The sequence below is a fragment of the Colius striatus genome, chromosome 2 (genome assembly GCF_028858725.1).
Source record: "Colius striatus isolate bColStr4 chromosome 2, bColStr4.1.hap1, whole genome shotgun sequence".
NCBI lineage: Eukaryota > Metazoa > Chordata > Aves > Coliiformes > Coliidae > Colius > Colius striatus.
Genome location: NC_084760.1, coordinates 69089968 through 69115312, shown reverse-complemented (window position 1 = coordinate 69115312; position 25345 = coordinate 69089968). Strand labels below are relative to the sequence as shown.

Here is a 25345-nt window from a genome sequence, read left to right as displayed (position 1 = left end):
CACTTTTCTGCACACTCACGCTATAATGTCTGAATACGTAATAAACAAGTATACATCTACTTCACAGCAGACTGGGGTTGGGGGACTCCCTTTTGACAAGCGAAGAATGAAGAGCAATTGAAATGTCAGACCCATTCATTGCATGGCCAGCTTCAGACAGGTAGGATTTCACATTTAAGAGCAGTTATGTCATACAAACTTGTCATATATGATAATTATATAGTTCTGTAACAACAGATGTGCTTGGAACATGGTGCCATTTGAACTAATTCAGATATTCTAAGCAAACTAACAGTGCTAGCAAAGTCACAAAGGACTGCAACATTTGCAACACGCAAGTGAGTGCCATTCCTCTCATAGCCCAGTACCACATCACCTGGGCACGACCTCTAGCTTTGAAGCCCAACTCCTGGCTACTTAAAAGTGATGTGTTTGAGCATTAAGTGCTTTTGTAAGTCTTACATCAGAAAGTAGGGAGAATAAATTAAAGAACTTGTCTGGACAGCAAGATGAGGTGGGTCAAGTCTTGTGCAAAGAAGCTAGTATGGCTAAGGCCATGAGGGAAGGAGACTTGAGTAGGCTTTGCAATATGTCACCTAGGGAAGGACTCAGCTGATTTTGAATGCTCACTAGTTATGGCTCATGCATATAGGCAACACTTTTATTTATGGTTATTTATGGCTTGCAAGAGCAAATACACCACATACCAAGCAGTTACGCATGCTAATTCTGAAATGAGGCCGCTCTTTGTTGGTTCCTAACAGCTGTCTCAATGTGTGGAGACAGCTGCTTGCCTGATGTCAGTGTTTCATTGTCAGAGATCTCCCTCTCACAGGCTTAGAACAGCGTTTTTGAGAGATTTTCCCCTCAAAACTGCATCTTTCCACTAAGAAAAGCAACATGATTTATGGACTTTTCTTCCAGAAGCCGTCACTGGCAATGGTAAATTCTAAAGTCTTTCTCTCCATGTCACTTACAAAATGTCAAATCAATGCCTCTTCTCTGTCTGTCTTACCTCTCATTTGTGGCCCCTTCTGGCATGATCCCTGCCTCTAGTCTTTCTTCCCTTTGTGCTCCATCCTGTCCCATGCTTCTCCCCCCCTGCTTCCTTCAGCTGCATGCTCAGAGTTTTGAAGGCTCCCACTCTACCGGACACTCCCAGGGGATCTCACTCTGGCTCTGCCAACACTTTGTGCAACACTTGTGCCCAAACACGTTAGAAAGTAAACCAACATTTCAGGTTGCTACAGACTTTGGCAGGAAGTCCAGAGATAGAGGTTTCTCTCTTGCTGACTCCAAGATCAAAAATCAAAATGATTGATCCTGCTGTGGGCAGCGTCAGAGCCCTGCTGACCTCTCTGATAAGGCAAGGTACAATTAGTCCCACAGCAAACACGGGGTACAGAGTGCAAATGGCACAAAAAGCAAATAGCCCAGCCACCACTGTGATGAAAGCTTGGTTGTTAGTGCCTGGAAAGGCCTTACTTCTTCCAGTGAACACTGGGTATTTCACGTGAAGTGTGATCTGGGTTTGAAGGCAAATATTTTTTAGCCCAGATTTTTACAAATGTGTGTGACCTTGAAGCTGGATGTACTGTTCATTCAAGCTGAATAGTGCAGTAGAGGCTGGTATTATACACGTGAAATTCAGAGGATTCAGAAATTCTTTGCCTTTTTTTCCTTCCACTCAGCCTTACTTTTTAGTAGAACTGAGTGGAAAGCACCGTTTTTGAAAGCAACAAACCTAAGGCTGAAATAGTAGGAAATCAATGTGGGAAAGAGCCAAGCATTGCAGAGGGTGGAAGGGGGAAATCAGCTGGCCAGCTACACCTGGGCCTCCACTAAGCAAACAGGAACAGGGCAAAAACTACCGGGCATTTCAGTTCTGAGTGAAAAAGGAGTGTTGGGGTGTAACTGCAGGAGATAAGGAGATGCTGGTTTATTGGCTGTCAGTGAGGCCAAATCAGCAAAGCTAGGGCCCATGGGGAAAGAATAAATAGAGGCAGGTCAGTTACTTGGGAAAGGAAAAGGTGTGAAAAGTGACTGCTAGGTAAAATAAATTCTATGATTGCAGCTCTCTAAGTTACCTGTCAAACACCCATGCAGCTCATCAACACAGTTGATAAACCTGGTTTTGTAACCATATGGTTTGAGTCTGGCTTGTTTCCTTAGTCAGAGGGTCCAGAGGGTGTCCTGAAATGTCAAGCTGGAAGGGGCTGAAGAACAGACCCCTTTAACATCAGTTGTCCTAATCAATCTTCCTAACATACAGCTAACTTTATTTATTTTCATTTTAATGTATTGCCAGAAGTGGTGTTTGGTTGTAGTTCATGTTAGTGCAGACTGTTGGTCTAAGAGAGGCAGTGCTCCTATGCCTCATCCATAAACTGATCATTTTCTTCTTACAGGCTCCACATGCATCATGAGTCCTCTTCTCCTGCTTTTATGGGTTAGCACCAAGAAGGGAATGCACTTGAATTGTTGCATGAAGGAAAGACATTTGCTATCTAAGACTTGACCTGAATTGAGTCAAGCATTAGCTTCACAAGGAGATCAAATGGAGCTCATATCATTACAGCTATGTTTCAGGGCATCTGCATATACCCCCAACTCCTTACAGGCTTGAGGGAATGTGCCGACACAAAAACCTCTTCCAGCACATCAGACTTCAGTCACCAACAGCCTACATGTTACTGCTTCATTTTTTTGTAACTTCATCAGCATTCATTCCTAATCTCAGCAGTCATGTTTGGTATTGCAGTCACTTGGTATTGCAATGGGGCAATTCCTTCCTTCCCCTGACAGGCGTCCCAAGCAGTGCAAGACACTCACCATGATAGCCTTCTATGAGAGCATAACTGCTGGCTAGATGAGGCGAGAGCAGTGGATGTCATCTACCTTGACTTCAGCAAGACTTTTGACACTGTCTCCCAAAACATCCTCATCAGAAAGCTCAGGCAGTGTGGCTTGGATGAGTGGACAGTGAGGTGAATCGAGAGCTGGCTGAATGACAGAGCCCAGAGGGTGCTGATCAATGGCACAGAATCGAGTTGGAGGCCTGTGGCCAGTGGAGTTCCAGAGGGATGCATTCTGGGGCCAATCTTGTTCAACATCTTCATCAATGACCTGGATGAGGGGACAGAGTGTACCCTCAGCAAGTTGGCTGATGACACCAAACTGGGAGGACTGGCTGATTTCCCCAGAAGGCTGCGCTGCCATTCAGTGGGATCTTGACCAGCTTGAGAGTTGGGCAGAGAGGAACCTCATGAGGTTCAACAAGGACAAGTGCAGAGTCCTGCATCTGGGAAGGAACAACCCCATGCACCAGTACAGGCTGGGGGTCAAACTGCTGAAGAGCAACTCTGCAGAGAGAGACCTGGGAGTCCTGATTGACAATAAACTAACCATGAGCCAGCAATGTGCCCTCATGGCCAAGAAGGCCAATGGCATCCTGGGATGCATCAAGAAGAGTGTAGCCAGCAGGTCAAGGGAGGTTCTTCTCCCTCTCTACTCTGCCCTGGTGAGGCCTCATCTGGAGTCCTGTGTCCAGTTCTGGGCACCTCAGCTCAAGAGGGACAGAGAACTGTTGGAGAGAGTCCAGCACAGGGCCACCAAGATGATCAGGGGAATGGAACATCTTTCATACGAGGAAGGGCTGCAGGAACTGGGGCTGTTTAGTCTGTAGAAGAGGAGATTGATGGGAGATCTTATTAACGTTAACAAATATCTAAAGGGTGGGTGTCAGGAGGTTGGGACATCCCTTTTTTCTATAGTAGCTAGCAACATGACAAGGGGTAATGGGATGAAGCTGGAACACAAAAAGTTCCACTTAAATATAAGAAAAAACTATTTCACTGTTCAAGTGAGGGAGCCCTGGCACAGGCTGCCCAGAGGGGTCGTGGAGTCTCCTTCCTTGGAGGTCTTCAAGACCTGCCTGGACATGTTCCTATGCGACTTGATCTAGGTGAACCTGCTTCTGCAGGGGGGTTGAACTAGGTGATCTCTAAAGGTCCCTTCCAACCCCTACCATTCTATGATTGTATGAAAACAGTTTTGCACGACAATGGGTTTTAAATCAACCATTCACCTGGTGAGCAGAGTACTAAGAGAGGAAACAAGAGCCCAGGGGTCCCCAGGGCCAGAGGATGGTGCATCAGGATGTGGTCAGAAGGGTAAAGGAGAGACTGAGAGGAGAAAGGAGTGGGCAATGAAAAGAGAGTAAGGAAGAATTAAGGCAGTTATGAACTTACAGCACTGATATGGGTGACAGCTAGGATTTTATGAAGCATATGAAAGCCACATGGATTTTAGGCATTTTGAGCCTCTTCCACTGTCGTGTGATAAGGAAAATGCAGCTGCAAGCAGGCATATGGCTCAGATAAGAGGAGGCTAATAAACATATGGATGAGGTTTAAACCCAGCTAGATCAAAGGAATATATTTGGCTATTCTCATAACAAGGGGTTTATCCTTTCCTTGCTATTTCCCCTTAGATAGGAAACTCATCCTTTAGTCACAGTGCAGTTCAGGCTTTTTCTCTATGTCTCTAAACAGCACTTATGACAGTCTAAAAAGAAAACTGATCTCCTGAGTCATGCTTGCCCCCCAGCACAACTCTCTGATTTCTCTCTAGTCTGAGCTTCTTGCTCCTCATCATTACCCTCAGTCCTTGCAGCTGCACAGACCCGTAACCAGCCCCTGTAGCCCCAGATGAGTCCAGGATTCTCCACAGCTCTGGCCCTGGGATGGAGAAAAGTGCAGCAAGAGATGCACACTTGTGTCTTACCTTTCTCTGGGAGCAAGGCCAGAGCCATCGCACATACATGGATGCACTGACCTAGATAGGCTGCCTGCAAGGCTGCTCGCACCTCCTGTGCCCGCCAGCACTCATAAAAGCCACCATCACTCTCTGCTGCAAGTCCTCACTCCATAGCTAAAGCTGCCAGGTCTTGTTTTGCCAGGTAATTTTCTTGTATACATTGGTTGTTTTTTCAATATCCCTTTTTAGTTAGCCTGACTCTCTGCAGAGGAGAAATTCTTGTCCTTCAAACCACAGACCTCGCCCAGCCCAGCCACTGAATGCTGTTGCCTACCCCAGCTTCCTGGCATAGGCTAAAGGAACCCCAGAGGATATACTTTTTTTCTTTCAGGAGCTCAGCAGATCACTCTGTGCCTGTTCACTCACATTTAATCCATTGAAGTTAGCAAACATGTTTAGCTAAAAGAGAATGACAACATCTTAAAGAGTATGATTTGGAGGTAGGATTTGATCCACTGAGGAGTAAGAACTCCCCCTTTATGATAATACCTACTTTATCTGGTGCAAAAATACCCCACAGCTATGTTTACTCTCCACTTGTATTTGCCCAACAGACAATACTGTCTGGTTTTGAGAACACATTAGCTCCCACAAACGAGCTGACAGATTCTCAGTGTGCAGATTCCTTTTGCATCCTCCTTTTCCTTATCTCAGGATCCAGGCTGTCGGCTTTAATTATCTTAAAATGAAGTGCTGCATCTTATCTCTTAGAATATTTTATCCTCTGTTCACTCTTGTGTCTCCTTATTTGCAATGGTAAAAGGAAAGAATTGTGATTCTTCTTTGATTATTAGCTGTTTAGCTTATTGCTTCTTAAATTGAGGAAGCTTTTAAGAAACTAATTTACATTCAGCTTTCCCCTTCTGGAGCTCTGGTGTGAGTGTCCTTCCCAGCTGCTCAGCTCTTCCCAGCAGACTTGTCTCAGATGCTGGAGGATAAAACTCCATGTCCTCCAGTTTGCCTGGAACATATCAGCTACATGATGCTGCAGAAGGACTCCTAGAGACTAGAACAGGTGACACACAAACCCACCTGCTCTGTCTGCATTACTGCCCTTCTCCTGCCATGCTAACCATAGGTCTGACATCATCACCACTGCGCTCTTCCCTTCCAACCCAAATAGCCCTTTCCACCCTGCTCCACATAGTTTCTGTTAAGAATTGCTCTCTATCTGAGCACAATACATTTCTGCACGGAGTTTGCAGTCTCCAGGCTTTACTTCATATGAAAGAAAGAGTTTTTCACAGCTGCACCCTGCCCTGCAGGAAGGAGTGAGTGTGCCTCTCAGTCCACACGTGTAGACCCACCAGTGTACATCACTGCCACGGGGCTTGGCCATGGCCTGGGGAGTCGGGACAAACACCAAAGGGAGTGGCATTTAGGATAAAATTTTAAGAACTCTTGTTATGAGTGGCATGGAGAGACTGAGGTTTGTTTTTTAGATGTTTAAATTGTGAGATGTCCATACAAGCCCTCCTAGCCCCTTGGCATCTAAATATTTTCAGGTCTCCAGAGCTTTCACCTGCTATTCCTGTCTGTGACAGGGTGAGTCCGTGTGGTCAACGTGTTATGGCCAGACAGCATCAGCAACCACTCGCTTGTTGCAACAGCAGCCTGGGAGAGGAGAAAGCTGCTGCACCTCATGGAGCTATCTGTCGGGGGAGAGGGGCATTGTCAAAGGTAACTTTGTTTAGAAAACAGGCAAGCGGTCTAAAAGAGAGACTGGCAGAGCCCTGAGTGAGAGAGGAGGAATTGTGACAGCTAGAAACCAGCTTTTCTTTCAGATTTTTTAAAATTGTGGCCTCTTATTCACAAAAATCAATTGAGCGCCACCATAGCATGCACAATATGCAGATAAATGCCTAGATAGCACATCACATGCTTCTAGTGATCAATCAAATACAAATTCGGAAAAGTGGGGATTGAGTGAAGTAAGTTTTTAGCATTTAGCATCCCAGGCAGAACATAATGAAGTAGCTCTACGTCAAAACACTCAAACCGGCATCTTACAATGTATGAGCGTGCCTGCCAGGAGCCATTTCTTTAACATTTTATCATATTATGCTTAAAATTAAGAAATATTCTGGACAGAATTACATGAACAAGAGGGTAGGTAAAAGCTGGAACACACAGATACTCACAGATTGAAGCAAACAAAGTAGACGGATTAGTAAGAAGTGACGCTGCGACACCGGGCAACAAGCTGCACTGGTATAGACATGGAAATGATTAAAAGTGGCCCGAAGAGTGGTGCACAGCACCCAGCAAAGCAATCAGAGCTCCACACCAGAGAGCTGGCATCAGAGTAACAGTAACTGGCATCAAAGCAGAAGCTGAAATGAAAGCTGACAGTGCAACAAATGTTGGTCGGTAAAACACAGGCTGATTATATACCAGTTAGCATTGATTTGGATGCCAAGAATAACAGCAGGCAATGGAACAGAGTGGGGGAGTGCGAGGAACTGAGAAAGAGCTCAGCACAACAGAGCAGGAGATGACTAAACAAACAAACAAACACACCACCACATGCACCTCCCCTAAGGAGAAGATTATTAAAGCAGCACTGAGGAGCCGCAGCCGCCCTTCTGTGGGAAGCAAATTCTACAGTGAGCTGGCAGACTTTGAGGCCAGCAAATGGCAACTTCAAATAGCTAGGAGAAAAGGAATGGGTGTTAGCCCCCACCCAGCATATGTCTGACCTCTCTGAGAAAACTGGCAAGAGCACTTTTAGTAATGACCGTGGCAGGGAGACGGGCTGGTGTGGAAGGAGGTTGGAGTTTCCGCACCATCTGCCATCCTGCCTGCCCAGCGATGGTGAGGCGGGTGGCTAGCTGCCAGCCCTGGCTCAGGACAGTGTCCCTTCTCACAGGCAAGGGAAGGGGAGACCCACTCATCCGCACTTCTCTTATGCAGGGGGGCTCATTTCACTCCCGAGTGCAGACATTTGGACCTAGAGACCCGTTGGAAGTTGTTATGCCAACAAAAGGCACCTTTCACCTGGGGAGTGGCACATCCAGGCTCTGTGTGGCCACCTCTTACTGGGAGAAAGGGGAGGATAACAAGAATAACCACCCAATAGATGAAACCACATCAGATCTTGTATTTCTAGTATATAAAGCCAGCGTTTCTGCATCCATCAAGCCATTTCTTTTTCAAGGACACACGGCAAGTATTTTCCATCTCCTTTGTTACATTTTATCAACGAGCAAGGGTAAAGTCAGGAAGATAAACCCCATCATGCTCACTGGAAAGAATTAACAGTAAGTGATCCTGGAAATAGCTAGTTATTACGTACAAAGGCATACAGATGGAGAGTGCTGAGAAAAAGGTTAATCTAGTCAATAGCATAGATTGATTGGCTTCATCTCTACAGAGGAATTTAGTACAATGACTCACAAGGATTTGTTTGCAAAGCTGGGACACACACAGTTTAGAATTCTTGCAGTAAGGGCTTGAGTGAAGAGCACAATGTAAGATTAATAAGGGTGTTACCAGCATAAAAAGGTATCCCTAATCAGAAATTAGCCTGTTTCCCTTCATGCTTACAGTGCGAGACAAGGCCTGTGTTTACAATGGGTGACCAGATTATTTCATAGGAAGAATTACGTAGAAGTATGAGGTATGATGGGAAAAACGTGTGCAGTAATTCATCTGGGGTCAGCACAGGTCTCTCGCCGTGTGCTGAGATGGTATCAAGGGATGCTGCAGAAGAGGGTGATCCAGGTGCACTGCAAAATGATACACTGCAGCTTAGAGTGAAGCAGATCCAAGGGAAGACATGACAGTGGATCCCAGACGAATCAGGTGAAATGTTCTCCTCAGCAGCAGGCGAGGCCCTGTCATGGGCAAAGGCACCTCAACAGCCTCACTGAGCTTCTCTGTGCACACCTTTCATCACCTGCCTTTCAAGGGGATGATTTTAAATAGACAAATGGGAAAAGGGCTACTCTGAAACAAGAGATGATTCTGTTTCTTAAGGGTGGATTAAATAGCCTATCTTGTGTTAACAGAAGACGCAGGGAGGACTGGGTTACACTTAAGCAATAAATGCATGACAGGAGAAGAATTGTCTCCATTCAGATACAAGCTGATGCAAAATCAACCAGGTGTACACTGACCCTGAAAGAATTTTGGTTGGAAAAAAGAAGGTATTTAACTTAATTTTTTTAAAGTGCTGAAGCAGCCTTTGAACAGGGATGCTGGGAGAAGGTATCTGACTGTTACAAGAGAATACTGCATGAGGTTACAGAAGAGATGGTGTGAACATAGGGATGGTTCTCATTTGATGACAGTGTAAGATATGGGGTTGCAGTTCCTTCCGTATTATTCAGTTCCAGTTGAAACGAGACTTAAGTCACGTGTGTTTGTGACACTAATTTAGCAATTTAGTCCCATACTAGGCCAGTTTCCTCTTTATCCCAGATTTCCTGCAGATTTCCTCTTTCTTATTTGATGTTGTTCATTTTGAATTTCAGTTTTACTCTTCTTTAGGACAGTGCAGCTGTTGCAAGCAGCAACAGCCTGTTGGTCCAGGTGCATGGATGCCTCGGTGGCACAGACCACATTTTTTGTGTCCCTTCTGACTCCAGAGTGGTTTCCAGGTCAGCTGGGACAATTTAGCTCGCTGTTTTACATTAAATTTTAAGTTGCATTAGATACAGTGGGGGAAGACTCTTATGTTTGGGGAGTTGCCAGAACATGAAAGTGAAGGAAAGAATGTGAAGGAAAGGCATTGCCATCTGCAACTGGAAAGTGCTTGCAAATGAGGGACTTCTTCCTCTGACCCAGGCTGAGTCCAATCCTGCAGACATTTCCATATGTCAGTACATTTGGCTTGTGAGAGACCTTATGATTCTGGAGGAAATTTACCGATAAAAACCACAAGTATTTGTAAAGCGGGGCTTTCAGCCTGTACCCTTCTCAAGCTGAATCCTCATCTAGGCTTTCTTGTTTTATTAGAATAGGAGAACCAAATTCTAGTAAGTGATAACAAAAAGAAAACGTTGTATATAAATGCTTCAAGAGGTATCAATGCATTTAAACATAACCAAAGTAGCTGTTATTCTAGAGTGCATATTTTTTACCTGGGAGTATTTCCCAGCTGCTCACCTGCAGCATAGAAGAGCATGAAGTCTTTTTTTCTGAGCAGGAGTACCGTTTACCCCAAAACCTCTTCAGAACCAGTCTTGGCCACACATGAAGTGCACTGGATGTAGACTCAATCATTTGACAGCAGCATCTCTCAGGGCTGAAAGCTGAGTAAGACTTAAGCCTGTTAAAAAGATATACATGTCTGCCATGGCTTTAATACATACTTCTAGCCAAGATGAAGCCTAAGTCTCTATTTGGTTTGAGTTTGCCCCTCTAGATACTAAAGATTTATCCAGCAACTCTCAGCCTGTCACAAGTATTTTCCTGTAATCCACTTAGCTGGGGTCCAGATTAAACAGTATCATAGAGAAGAGCTTGTGCACAGCATGAAAATTTGGTTGTGAACCAGGCCAATTTATGTTTAAATTGTCAAGTTCCCATGGGAGCATGTACTCTGCGTGGAGGTGAAAATATGAATTGAATCCAAGAGAGGAACCGAAATTCACATCTCAGCTCACTGCTTGTTTCTGCTTCCTCATAGTCCTTCAGAGACCACTTTGTCATTAGGGAGTTGAATTTGGGCTCTTGGGATTGAGGGAGAAGACTCAGGTCTCTTACACACTTCTCATTCTCAAACTGAACGTGTCAATGCTTTCATCTCTTATACCAGAGATGAAAAACTAGCACAAATATAAAGGGGACAGAATGTGTCTGCATTTCTAGAGCATGATAGAGATATGATCTACCAGCAGGAGAGGGTTTATAAAATAAGTAAACAAGGCAAACCTGGTTCTTTTTCAGAGAGGTGCAAAATTACTGGCTGAAATTGGAGGGGTAATTCCTTATATTATTCAACACATGGTTTCTGGTTTTATATCTCACACCTCACAAGATGTGAGGGGTTATTAAGATGCCAGACCGACCACATGGCCTCAGGGAATGCCTCATAGACCTGTGTTAGGACATCATCATATTGCTGATGCACCGCCTTTACATTTAAAAATAAGCTCGGATTGCATTCACAAAGGGTTGGTAACCCTGGGTTACAGGGTGACTGCAAGTGTGACAGTCACAAAAAGGTGGAAAAACAGTAACTGCCTGCATTAGCTATCCAGTTTCTTGGGATGCAGTGAAATGACCTTCCTGGGGTCTTGCTGAACTGGGGTTCTCTGCTCTGGCTATCATCTCTTGGAGTTTCACACAGGCTTACTTTTTGCAGCTGGGAAAGAAAATCCTGCCTAACTACTTGCTCAGTGGATCTATTTTTGTTTAAGTGTTCAGTGTCAGTCTCCTGTCTGTGTACAGATCAATAGTTTGTTCTGTTTAGTCACCAAACTTGCATTTAAGGGCATTCAGGACTAAAGCCTTTGGAAAAACCATTGACATTTTGAGATTAGTTTTTGTTTCAATGCATAAAATCCAAAGGAAAAAAACATTAAACCTTATTAGCCTCCTTTGTGAGATGAGATGGCAATATATGTACCATCAAATTCTCAGTAACTTGGCAGACACTCATAGGATTTTGGATTGTTTAGAGGTGAGTGCCTGACTCAGGATATTTGCCTTATCCACCTGAATATCTTGGAGTTAGGGCTCTTGTCTCATCTCTAAAAAGAAACTGCAGCCTCAGCTGCATTCCCATCAAAGCCTGACCTCACTAAAGGGATTGCAGCATGAATGTCCCCAGCACGCATCACAGGGACATGTATATCATCAGGGGATGGTGCAGCCCTAAAGCAGCTTCAGTGAATGCAATACTTTTTTTTTGATCTGTACCCTGAAATGAAAAACTTACCTCTCTTTCTGCAATTCCTTCCCTGCAAGGTGCTTCACTCCCAACCAAGGGCACACTCCTCCTCTGCCATGTGCTCAGTATCTTGTTGATGCCCAAGGTGCTGCCAGGAGGAGTGATGAGTTTCCCATATTACCTAAAACGGGCCCACTGAGATTGCCTGAAGTAAATGTGTAATTGTCCCTTCCAGTGAGTCAGCCCAAGTCCCTCTGCGCTCTGCCAACCTCCTGCCTCAGATGGGCTGGAAAAGGGATCCAGAGCTCCCAGCTCTAACAGGGCACAGCAGATTGTGTTTAAAATCAATGCCTCCGTTTCAGACACTTAGGACCACCTGCGGCAGAGAGGACTTAGTGCTGCCACACTGTCCCTCGTCCCCATGCATCTCTCCCAGGGTAAGCAGGGACAGTGAGTGAGGTGGGGTTGTAGGGAAGAGAGAGAGCTGCAGCCTGTACCTCCTATGCTGCAGCCTCACCAGCTGTGCCCTCTGGACCTGGGTGAAGAGAAGGATGAAGGGAAACTTGGGGGTTCCCAGGGAGATGGGAAGCACGGTGGCAGGGGGCATAGTGGCCTAATGCCATTTCCCTTTTCTGCTCCATGGACACCGTGAAGCCCCTCTGCGCAGATGGCACGCTGGCTACTTAGCTTTCAGTTTGTTGAAAAACAGAACCAGGAATGAGCTGAGCATTTGACAAAATGCCCTGTGTTCAGCAACCAGAGGAGCTCAGCCTGCCCTGCCATGAAAGAGGATAAGCTGATAGCTGATGTAATGTGCTCTGTCACCTAGAAGACAAAAACACAACAAAGCCCAGTGAAAACTGAAATGATTCACTACAGAAATTGTACAGCCAAAGGAAAGGTTAAATTTTTAAGAGAAGGTAATTAGCATCTGGGACAGGGGACAGAGTCTCTGTCAGACTTGGAAATCCAGTCTGTTCCAATGTAGCAGACATGATAACCAGTTACTGTTGATGTGTCTTGGGTCCTGCAAGAGGTCAGGGATGAGCATCACAAGGGTCATTTCTGCCTTTAAGAGACAGAAATGCATCTTTTCTCTCAACATCTACTTCTCTCTGTTTCCTTGCAGTATACTTCAAAAGTCCCCAAAACTCAGTGTGGAAGATTAAAAGTAACTTCAAAAATCAACACCCTCCTCCGCTCTGATAATCCCAATACCAAATTATCTCCTTCCTTCCCTCACACGGCAGCAGGCACAGGTCCTTCCCTGGGGGCCTGAGCTGCCTTTGCACTCTCCAAGTCCTACCCTGTTCCCTCCACCTGATGCCATTGCTATTCACCTTCAACCTCAGAGCAGCTATAGCCTCTCCTCAGGGAGGCTGCTCTCCTCTCACTCAAGAAAGCATGGCACAAATCACAGCTGCCAATTGCTAAACAAATTTAACACATCTTTGCCCATAACCAGGAAACCAGCTCAGGAATGCAGAAACAGGACTTGCTAATTCCCATTTAAACCAACACTACGGTTTGCCATCTTCTGTTTATGCAAGCACACTAATTACTTTTTGCCCACACAGGGCCGAGACAGAAGCTTCACGGTTGCAGGATAACGTGACACTGCAGACCAGAATGAAATCGGAGCCTAAATAGTGCCCAGAAACATAGCAGTAATGCACTTAAAAATAAACCAATTTCATTATTCTAGATGAGCTACTGTTTTTTATAGTCATTACATTACTAGCAGCATGGACTTCAGTTGATGTGCAGAGTGCAGTCGGGTGACTTGTACAATCCCCATACATCAGACGGTGGAACTTGTTTCAGAAATACATTGGCACACTTGGTGGTGGCCCTCCTCAAATATTGGAGCAGTGAGGTTCTAAAGACAAGGTGAATGTTATACCACTAGTTTTTATTCGCTATAATCCGTCACCATCTGAAACAAAAACCAAACACACTTTGCAATGCCTTTTTTTCTACAGGAATAATTGACCCAATACTGAACTACAATTAATATCAAGGTTAGGTATGCACTCTGGCATCGATGGTCTCTGCTGGAGGGGACGATGGCCAAGAAAAGGACACATCACCTTGATAAACAGAGAGAGGATTTTTGCAACAGTATGTGCACACACCCCCCCCATCTCCACTGAAGGAAATGCTTCATAGTGCAGGCAGGCAAAAGCCAGACTTTTTATTGAAGTTTAAAATAACAAATGCCTACATCACAGTATACTGCTCAATTTATCGCTTCTGCTTTGAATTCTGTGCTTTCACTTCATGTGTCTACATTTTGCCATTGTGTACACGCTGCAAAATTAACGTTGTGTATCGTTTAGCATCTGTGCATATCCTTTAAAGCTTAATGTTACACTCGAAATTAACAGAGATCTTGAATTTTAAGGTACTGAAAACAATCAATAAAATTCCACTGAAAAAAACCCGCTGATATAAATGTTTCTTGTAGTACAGTACTCTTAATTTTATGCCAGTATCATTTCAATGCCATACTTTACAATTATTGACTGTATAAAGAGAAGCCTTGGGGAAAAAAAAAATCTAAAATGCCATTCATAAGTCTGTTAAACTCTGGTGATTTATAATATATGTACAGTATATAAATATATTTATGTATATATGTACATATATATTGGTTAACATTCATTATAAATAGAACAGTGTTAACTTAAGCAGTATAAAAATAGCCACTTTCCTGGGAACATGCAAACACGGTATACTCTCACCTAACTTATAAAACCTAAAACAACCAAAACCTTCAGGCTCTGCTTTTGTATAAATATAAATTTTAATTGAAGACTTTCAGCTGATTTAACCATAGAGTAAGAATTTTCCAGTAAAGATACAAAATCTGTTTGATGCTAGCTATAACTAAGCTCAAACACTGTAAATTTTGGGTTACTTACTTTCAAGTATTTTTCCCACGTGCATTAAATCTAGACACACTGCATTTGTTTTTCTTTTACAGTAAAGTACTATTCAGCTCTAAACACTAAAAGCCAAATTACAGGCAATCTGGCATGCTTGCGCTGCAGGGAAAAGACTCTCCTCTACACTATTCCTATGTGGGACGCTGTTGTAATATGGCTATTTGTGCTCTGGATCTTCTGCTCATTGCAGAGCATTATCAGGATTCCCATACCGTAGATTCTTAAGGCCAGAAGAGAGAGTACCACAACCATTAAGTTTCATCTCCTGCTCACTGATTCACTCTGAGATCCCTGCATTCAGCACAGTGACTGGTAGCTGGACTAAAATGCCTCTCCTGTTACAGCCAAAGAGGTTCCAGCTTCAGAAGTTAAGCAAGATCTTGACTTTAGAGACTTCCCAAGGGGAAAAAAATTCGGTTCCATCTGAACCAAATGCAACATTTTTCCTTTTTTCTTGCCACATGAAAAACTGAAAAATGGTTTTGCCCTGAAACATTCCCTTCTCCTCCAAAGTGCTCAGAATACTAGTAAGAAAAGCAAAAGAAGAAAGAGGGGCTACGTTCAAAGGTGAAGTAGTTTCAGTCCCTCCGCTCACCTCTCAGCTCAGCAGAGCACAGGCTGGGCTGGACTGGAGGAGAAACAGCCTAGAATCCTCCGTCTGCTAAACAGACTTCAATCATCTCCTAAGGAAATGTCTTAAGCACACGACAATGACAATGACAATCGTGGTGTATGCTGCCTCTTTTTCACTCCATTCCACGCGGTTAAAAATCCACTCCTGCCCATTTCAGAGGGCAAAGGCCTGAAATGAAGCTCTCTCCCTTCTCTACAACCCCACCTCACCCAGCACTTCAAATAGGTCTTGCTGTCTCTCAGTTTACAAAAGGATTTCATACAAAGACAAGCCACATGGAAGACTCAAGGCATACTGCCTTCAGGACATTTTCCTTGGATGGGGGGACCTTATAAGGAAGCAGGAAATTTGAATGTAAATAGCGTGGGCAAAGGAGGGATCAGAGCCTTGTTTTTTCATTCCTAGAATTATTATTTGCAACTGTAAGCTACTGCATAATAGAGGGATCACTGAGATACTGCCCAACCCCCACCTCCCTGAGCACATTTATAGATATTGCTCTGGAAATGTTTTCTGGATTAAGATATTTGGTGTGTTAGGATTAAATCTGTGACTATGCTTCTGACAATCAGAAGTGCACATCCCCAAATTTGCTAAGTCACCCAGCTGCAAGATGAGGTGTGCTACTAAATGACCTGGATGTGAGGGTAAGCCTACTCTCCTAAGGACGTTGGATGAAGTTGCTCATGTAAGCCCTTCTCTCGGGCACGTCTGAAAGCAGCACACCTGACTATATCCCTCAAGCAAAATGGCCTAATGTTCCCAGCCACATCCTACAGTTTTTTCCCTATTCCCAGGGTGGCTCCCACGTTTTTTCCAAGTCTTTTCTATGTCACAAGTGATGAATCCCTGTAAAAGTAGCACAGTCTTCCAGCTTTTATACTTTGAGAAAAAAAAAATAAAGGAAGCTTTCTATTTCTTATGGTAAGTAGCATAAATGCACCAAAACAACGGTTTGGATATCCCTGTGTTAATTGTTTAGAGAGCTGTCATTGGACGTTGGGGACTGGGAAGTCACAAAAGGCTCATTTGCTTTATGATCGTCTTTCATGGAGGCTGCTTGGTCTGAGATGGAAGAGAAGGAGAGCTGGTCATGTTCCATTATATGCACTTGGTCCTCTTCCTTGTCCTTCTTCACATAAAACAACTTCCTAAACTTTTTGAGTTCATGGAGTTCACAGAAAGTCTCGAGAACCACCAACATTGCAATAAGGCCCAGCAACAGGTAACCTGCATGTAACAACAACAACAACGTGGTTTCGTTATTAACATATTAACTGAGGCTGGAACAGTTCTAACCCTCCAATTCTTCCCACTCCTGTCATCTCTCAATAGTATGTTAATTTTCTTTCTGATCCAGTTTCAGAGATCTGTAACCCACTATGGACTGTCAAACCTCCCCCCTCCTTTTTCAGTCTACAATCAAGAAGACCTCACATAATTTAAATAAGAAACGCTAGTGGCTTTAATTCTGTTACAATTGTGCAAGAGAAAAATATGTGAAGGCATTAAATGAATACTAAAATTTACCACATGCATGCTCCTCCACTTACTTATGACCTTCATGACTAAATGCTCTTCAAAAGATTTTTTTTTTCCCCTTAACATTCCTACAGGCTACAAACAAGCAAAAAATACGGCAGCTAATTAATGGTTATTTGTTGTTTGTACCAGTTTAGCAGGACAAATCACTTGTATTTCAATAAAATTTTAAATTCTTATAAAGGAAAATAAGATATCCAACACCCTGAAATGAGTGGAAAGACAGAACAATATAAATAAAACAAAAATGAAATATTACTGTAAAATTGCTGTTGATATTTTTAATATCTGAAAAAGTTCCAATATCTGATAAAACACTAAGATTTTTTCAATGTTTTACTAACGTACATAAACTATCCAAATTTGGAAGTGTTACTTAAAAGATATTACTGATGACTTTGGTGATGTACTGACTTTGATTTTTAAAGGTAGTAGTCAGCTCTCCTAGGCTGTGACTTTTGGAAATGGCATTTTTTTTATGCTTAACAGCCCACTTCACTCTTTTTTTCTTCCTTCCAAATAGATGCATCTAGAATTTGAGGGAAGGTGTTAAAATGAGCATTTCTTAAACCTCAATATTTCATTAGATTCCTGGTACTGAACATTACAATTTAATGACGAGCATGACTACTTGAATATTTTATCATTTCAAGGAGTAAATTGAGTGGAAGTGTATAATTATTAGCACAAAAATGCTCACCAAAGGCTGGGCATTAAACATGCTGAAATAACAAACAGAGATCAATTATTATAATCTAGATGTGGTCACTGTTCTGTCACATAATGGCATAAATATTTCACCTGTAGTTACAAATTATTCCCTTGCAATAACTATTTTTCCTTCCAGGAACATCATTAAATCAATACTGCAATGCCAGGTACTGATCTAAATCAGCACTACAGCTACACTTTATGAATGACATTTTAGCTTTATCTCATGACATCAAATGGTAACTATGCATTAAGACAAAGTGACAAAGCTATACCAACTAAAAGGCATCTATAAAACTGCACTTAGAGTTCTGTAATTATCTCTGAAACTCAGTCTAGCCTATCACGACTTGATTTAGAACAGGACTTGAAGTCTCCTAAAAACTCTTCTTCCAAAACTCTTCTTGAAGAAAATTGAGGTTCAGCAAGAGAAGACATTTTATACATTGTTTGGTTCCTTGAATTGTTCACATGAAAGGAAAAAGAGTCATTTACAAGTTATGACCTTAAAAACTGTTGAAACGTAATATTCTAATGTCCCAACTTTGCCTAAAAGCCACTTTTTTTCATTTTAGTATTTCCTGCAATTTATTTGCTAAGCGTTCCAAAGTCTGAAAAAAAGATAATCTGAGCCATGAAGTTTTCTTCCAATTTTCAGAACAGCTAGATTTTTTACAAGGAATTTACTATGCATCACTTTCTCTGTTGACTTAATCATTTAGCATCCCCCAATCAGCTCTGTAGATCAGCAGGGTAATAATTAAAAGCTACCACTGGTAAGATAAACATGATAGGTAGAAGGGGAAATTTCCTTCAATTACAATAGGCCTGGCAGGAGAAAAAAAGAAAATGCCTTGCTGGCTGTTCAAGGGATGAAAATTCAAGCCCTGATCTTTCTTTAGATAAACCACAAAACCAAGTTAACTGATACCTTTCCTACATGAAGATTGCTGACTCATACATAAAAGCACAGATAAATGCACACCAGTCTAAGAAATGGACCAGAGAGGAAAGGTTTGGTTTGGTCATTCACATCTTAACTGGTGCCTCTGACAAACCAGGACTGAGCAAATTGAAGCCATATCAGAAACTCGGATTCTTCAAAACACTGACATTGGAGATAGCTGCCCTCAGCACACACTCATCCAGAATGCCAACACAATTTCTGCAGCTCTACTTTGCTCAAATCACTGATTACTGTGCCCCTCATCTGTGTCATTAAATAACATTAACATTTGCTTTGCTATCATCTCACTCTATCTTTGACAGCTGGTATGCACCAGTGACAGCTTCAGATACCTTCTGTTAAACTGGACTCAAAAAACTTTGCCATTCTGCCTCATTTCATGTTGCACCATGATTTATCTCTGTCCACCTGTCATCTCACCTTAGGAGATGAAGTTAAGTTACAAGACTCATCTTCTTGGCTCTCTGATGCATTGAAATCTTAACCTAAGATGCTGAGTGGAACAGGCTGCCCAGCGGGGTTGTGGAGTCTCCTTCCTTGGAGGTCTTCAAGACCTGCCTGGACATGTTCCTATGCGATCTGATCCAGGTGAACCTGCTTCTGCAGGGGGGTTGGACTAGATGATCTCTAAAGGTCCCTTTCCAACCCCTACCATTCTATGATTTCCTTCTATTATTAACAACAGAGTAAGTAGCTGTGGTTTAGCACAACGGAATTCTGGTTTTAGCTTCTTTCTAAAATAAAAAATTTGTCCTAATTTGAAGGTCTCCTCTTTGCACAGCTACCTACAATGCCCAGTTGGCTAGCTGACAGCTCACTAAACAAATACCATTCACAGAACAGAGAGGGAAAGGTTGATTATTTGTGTTTTTTAATAAAAAGCCTTTTATTTAGCTGGCTAGTTGGACACTTACATGTAATTCCAATTTTATAAAGCTCTCTGAATTTTTGATTGTAGCCTTCTCCTGGCACATAGTCTCCGAGGCCAATGGTGCTCAAGGAAATGAAACAAAAGTAAAAAGACTCCAAAAAATTCCAGTCATCTTCCAGAACAGAAAATATTGCTGCTGGGATTAAGAAGAAACAGGAGACAGTGATGAATCCAAGGACTATAGCATGGATGATTGCAACGATCTGCTTGGAGAAGCCCCAGCGAATGTGGAAATACAGTACAGGCCGCCTGGTGACATATACAATGATGCGCTGCACCACGGCCGTCAGGAAAAGCAGCGTAAATGGGATCCCGATGACTGAGTAGATGATGCAGAAGGCCTTTCCTCCATCAGACAAAGGCACTGTGTGTCCATAACCTGCAACAAAGCAGAGGAGGCATAGGTTGAGCTACAGATGGGAGCTCATGTACAGATTTCGTATTAGCTGTACTGTGTGAGGAAAAAACCCACACTATTCCAATTCTGAATTGTGCTCTTTTTGACAAATGCCGTTTAAAGGCTTGCTTTAAGCCTAAGTATTAGCAACAAGTAGGTAATTAGTACAAAGAATTATATCTCAAAATTGTAAACACACTTGTAAAAATGTTTATTTTGGAAAAGGATGTAATGCCTAGCCAGGAACGGGAACTTAGGCCAGCAATCCTATGTTTTATTCTGTGTTTTCCTACTAACCTTTTTTGTTTAGTTTTACAAAGGGATGTAACTTTTTACTCACCTTGTCAAGTGGAATAATCCATACTTCAGAAAAACATTCCTACATCTACTTTGTAGCAAAACACTCTAAAAGTTTTTGTGAAAATCATTTATATTACACAGAAGTATTATAACTATCATTTCAAGCTATATACTTCTAGGCTTCCTCAAAGCTATCTAAAAGCAGGACAGACATTTTCAGATCAAAACTCCCGAGATCTAACCACTGTGACTGTATTTTTGCCTAGTCACTTACACACTAGAAGTACCAATAGTGATATGTGCAGAGTGCAGGAGTGTATTCACTGGTGTAGAGGCTGACCATAGCCAGCAATCTCAATTCCACAGGCGTGTGCAATTATACTTGTACACAGCACAGGCAGCTATGCTGCCAAAGCACACTCTGCCAGACAGCTTGGTTCTAAATGCAAAACATAGGCTCAGAAAAGAACAGTAAATCCAGAATAAACCAGGAATGCTTTCTTCTGTTTGCCAACCAAAAAATGAGCTTTTTGTTTGCACTGCAGCAAGGAAGAGGAAATCTCTTGAAATCTACTTCGGACACTGATATCAAACCAAGCAAGCACAGACAGGATCTAATAATTCTGTAGCTCCAAATCTGCCATCTCATTTGGGTTACATTAGTGCTCAGAAGTAGTTATCCTGAGGAGCCCAGGCAGAACCCAGTGTGTACAGCGTCATGCCACTTCCTCTGAACTGGCCTCACTCTGTACTCACCCAGCCTGCTCAGTGCAGTACAGTATCAGGCAGATATTCCTTGAGGGCTTCTGAGAACTGGCTGCCTCTCCACTGTGGGACTGGTTGCTCTGCAAGCCCCTTCAGATTTTACGTGAATGCAAGAGATTTCCCCTCTATATTAATGATTTTAACAGCAGAAGCATTTCTCTTTTAAGTTTCCCAGCAGGGTAAGAAAACGAAATGTTCTTATTTAAGATGCAGAGAGACACTTCCAGACAACGAAAGGTAGGCAAAATGTCTTATCATTACAACGTACAAAGTCTGTGAGAAGAAACACACGAGGTGCAGTGTGTCTGTGTTAGCTAACCTGACAGGAAACTTCAGTTGTATCTGAATTTTAATGACATTATGAATAATTTACCCAAGCTCAGTCTTTTGAACCCCAGAAAAACTGTATTAATTACTGGCTTTTTTTCCTGGCTCACTCTCTGCTTTATCTGCTTTGAGATAAGAGAATGGGAATTGCACAGAGCACACCACATGCAGGTGAATCAGATCTATGAAACTGCAGAGGTAATTTCTCACTTTGTGTTCTACTTCATCCCTAATAACAGTGGGCATTTGACTGGCATTTCTGGCTACCACTGAGCTGTCACTTTCTTGGCCCTGTCTATCAGAATCCCTGGATTGTGCCCCTCGGAGGTATCCAGGGCCAAGAAACTGACATCAAGCCTCTTCCATCATCCTTACTGCCTTAAATAATTTTGTGTCTTAGCAACTTTGTTATCTCCCTCTTCCAGGTCACTTATGAATACGTTGAACAGCACAAGCATCAAAACAACCTCCAAAGAACAACTCCTGTGACTTTCTCCTACCCTGTTTTCTCTATTTCCCTTTCTCATAACCATATGAGGACCAGCCCCAGCTGCTTAGTTTTCCTGAATGTATTTCATGAGAGACAATCAATAAGAAATTTGGAAGAGTAGAAATATATGTGTTTTGAGTAGATCATAGGATGTCTAAAACTGACCCAAACACATTAAAAAGGCAATGTCAATGCTCCATGACATCAAGGTGTCATCAGCAAAGCAGAATAGAACAGACCTCATCTGGACTAATCTACCTCATTCTGTATATCCACACTTAAAGAATTAAATTCACACTGCAAGATGAGCAGAGAAAAATTAATGAATAGAGGGGAATAGAGATCATTTTGTGAAAGGAATATGAAAGTGGTTAGCTTCCTCAGCAGAGCTGGAATGGAGGCTGAAAAGAGATATAGCACCTCCCTGTTAATGCATCAGGATACAAGTATTACCAAGGGAAAAGAAATGCTTCAGATGAAGAATAATATTGCTACACAAACGAACAGCTTTGATGAGGCATGAATACATTTAGTCTAGAAATTAGAAAAATGTTTCTAAGCTTCAGAGAAGAGTTTTGGAGCAGCCGTTCCCTTTCAGTACTTCAGAGAGAACCCTGCCATGTTTAAAATGGAGCCTAATGAAGCCTGGTGACTATCAACAGTGCAGTATCATGAGGCATGAGAAGCAGAAGTTGAGCTTGCAGACCTAAAAAGTCCCTTGCAATCTCCAGGTTCCTAAATTTAATGTATGTCTGCACTGTACAATAAATCCAAGCTTTCACTAATTTGAACCTAAACATCTGTATCGTGTAGAAAAAAAATCCAACATGTTTGTCATTATGCAGAGTACAGCCTCTGTGTTGAACAAGGTAGCAATCAGCTGCTTTCTTGGTGAGAAGGGGCTCTGTTACCTCTTCAATACTTCTCAGAATTCCTTCTGAGGGACAGATATTATTCTTCCAGGTGCTACACAGTATGTACCCACACTCAAAGTGTAGAACAATTAAAGACTTTACTGTAGGAAAGTTTACAAGAAGGTTGTATTGATACTGGGTGCTCAGAGTAGCCTGTATGGTTTTACAGAAATTTTCCCAAATCACAGAATCAGGTGAGGTTCCTGAAGAACATGCTACCTTCTAAGGTCTGCTCTGGTGACGCTGCATTACTTAAGGGATAGCTGAGGGGACTGTGTATCTATTCCTCAGTTGCTAACAATTACAGGAACTATAATACTGAAGAGCATTGACAGTAGTTTGAGACTTAGGAGGGAATATATGCTCCACTCAGCCAGCAACAGTAAGAGAATGACATCTTCCAAAAGCAACAGATGAGTGACGAAGCTTTGCTTACTGCTCAGGATACAGACTCACTGCTTGGGAATGATTACACTGAAAAACTTGAGCTAAAACAGTCACTATTTCTGAGGCTATGGCAAGTGCAGAGGAAAAATATCCATCATTCTTCCAAGTATGAATTTCTTTTTTATGTGACTTTTCCTAAAAATACCTGCTATCTTAGTCATCACTGTAAAAAAGTCATTAAAAGACAAATGCAGCCATATATTAAGGGAGAGAAAACTGCAGATCTGAGGCAGGAGATACTCCACGTCTTTCAGACACTTGGGCTATATTGCCTCCCATCTCTGCACCTGTTTGTATCTTCTTTGTACTGCAGGCTCTTCAGGGAAATTCCTTTCTATAATCTCTCCGTAAAGTGCCTAGCACATGCTAGTTCTCCATAAATAAGATAACAAAAAGTGTGCCAATTTGCCCTTTTAAGTGAAAACTATCACATTCAATTGCAACCCTAACATACGCTTTTTTGTGTGAGAAAAGGATGCTCACAAAAAGGGGACTACTTACAAAGACATTTCTTTATTCCATCAAGGAATTTCCTATGGGTGAATAGAATTAAATTGCACATGTAGCATATTTGATAACTGTATTATTGATTATGAAGACAGACAAGACATACTTAATACTGTACTGCCATATATATTATGCAAATATCAGATAACTATCACTCATTTTAAAAGCACTGACCTTTGGAAAAACCAAACCCTCGGATAACCTCCCCAAACTCAGAAGCCAAGTGACACCAGAGAGAAAAGGATATTACAAGGTAATCCTATCTATTGTCTATTCATAGCTTAGAGGTACCATTCTGTCAAAAAACCTCACAGAAAAACACACTTGCTAGACCAGCAGGATTCACCCAATTAAATAAGATCAATGTTCCACCTAGCTCAGTGTCTCGAGACAGGCCATATTTGATTCATCTTACAAAGAACAAAACCCCACAAGATGTAGACAGTTGGGTTTCAATTCTGTTCACACATATGGGGTTTTTCTCCTTAAAAGGCACTTACCTTCTATAAATGCCTTGTACAACAAAAAGAAAAAAAATTACAACAACTTCTACTTTTGTAACTTTACATGAATATACAAAATGTCTTTATCTGTTCTGATGTAACTTTAAATGCCATCATAGTCTACAGAAGTACTTATTTAATAAAAAAATCCTTGAATTTTTCTACATTGATCCTGGTGCTGAGTTATATAGGTCAATCTTGTGTTCAATAAAATATTTACTCTTCCCTTCACTGTCTTTTGAGTTAACCTTTTGCTTTATATCTTTCTAAAGAAGCTTGGTCATGACTTTACTTCTCAGTGGCGTGTATCCCTCTTGTGCAAGTTCCTCTTCTAGGTATTTTCTGTCTTACTTGTTTCTAATTTTTCCTGTTAGATCACTTCACAGAGATCTATGTTAGAACAGATCCTTGTATCTCAGCTTAAGACATATTTTTATATGCTGTCACACTTTGCCAGAGCCTCTACGCAGCTTACAACAGCATCCAACTCGTAAAAGTTTATGTCAAATCCTGCAGTGCTTACGAGTGTTTCACACTACTTTTCCACCCTATGTTAGCTTGGCACTTGTTGGCACTGGGTGTTTACTCCCTTCACCCTTCTCTGACACCACTTTGACCAATTTAAGTAGTTCTGTATCATCACTGCTTTCTCTCTTCATAGTTGAGTTGCTCCTGCAGCTCCTTGATCTTCTAATTGCTCGCTGTTAAAAAACAGTGGCCTTCTTACAGGTCTTTCAGGATCTTGAATTTAGCATTTAGTAGCAGAGTGCAGGGGTGGGAAAAAGCTGCATTGTGCAGAATCTGCATATCTCAGCCTGGACTTCCACACAGAAGTCCTCACAGGCTCTCCCGAAAGGTGGATCTTATAAATGGATCTGACACCAGGTGAGATGTCACAGACCTCAAAGTTTCCCCCAGTCTCTGGGGTAAATGGTTGTGCAAGCAGGCTGCAGCTATTTTTCTTACCCCTCAGGACATTGTCTGTCCATGACCACTGTCATGGGCTGGTCTGATGAATGAGGACACCAATGACAGCATTAAAGGTCATTCCTCTCCCTTCATGACTTAAACAGCCAATGGTTTTGTGTCATCTGTTTTCTTCTGTCAGTTGTTCTTTTCCCTCTTTCCTACCACATGTTTAATCAAGCCACTGCTCCTTGGGGACCCCTAACCCCAGGTGACCTACTGCAACACCAGCAGCCCTATGGACAGACTAACAATACATGGAGACGGAGTTGCTCTCTATGCGAGGGAGCAATCAATGTGTACCAAACTGTGCTTGGGTGGGATGAGGAGCGGGTAGAGT

General features: G+C 42.4%; 1 protein-coding gene across 1 annotated transcript in view; it reads right to left on the bottom strand.

Annotated features, from left to right (window-relative positions):
- Window positions 1–14231: 14231 nt before the first annotated feature.
- Window positions 14232–25345, bottom strand: part of KCNK1 (potassium two pore domain channel subfamily K member 1) — a 35825-nt gene continuing 24711 nt past the window's right edge. Inside the window, exons 2-3 of the mRNA XM_061989985.1 lie at window positions 19373–19768; window positions 14232–16468 (exon numbers count right to left, since the gene is read on the bottom strand). Of these exons, the coding sequence (XP_061845969.1) occupies window positions 16209–16468; window positions 19373–19768 (656 nt within the window). The 3' untranslated portion in view covers window positions 14232–16208. The remainder of the gene's footprint in view (window positions 16469–19372; window positions 19769–25345) is intronic.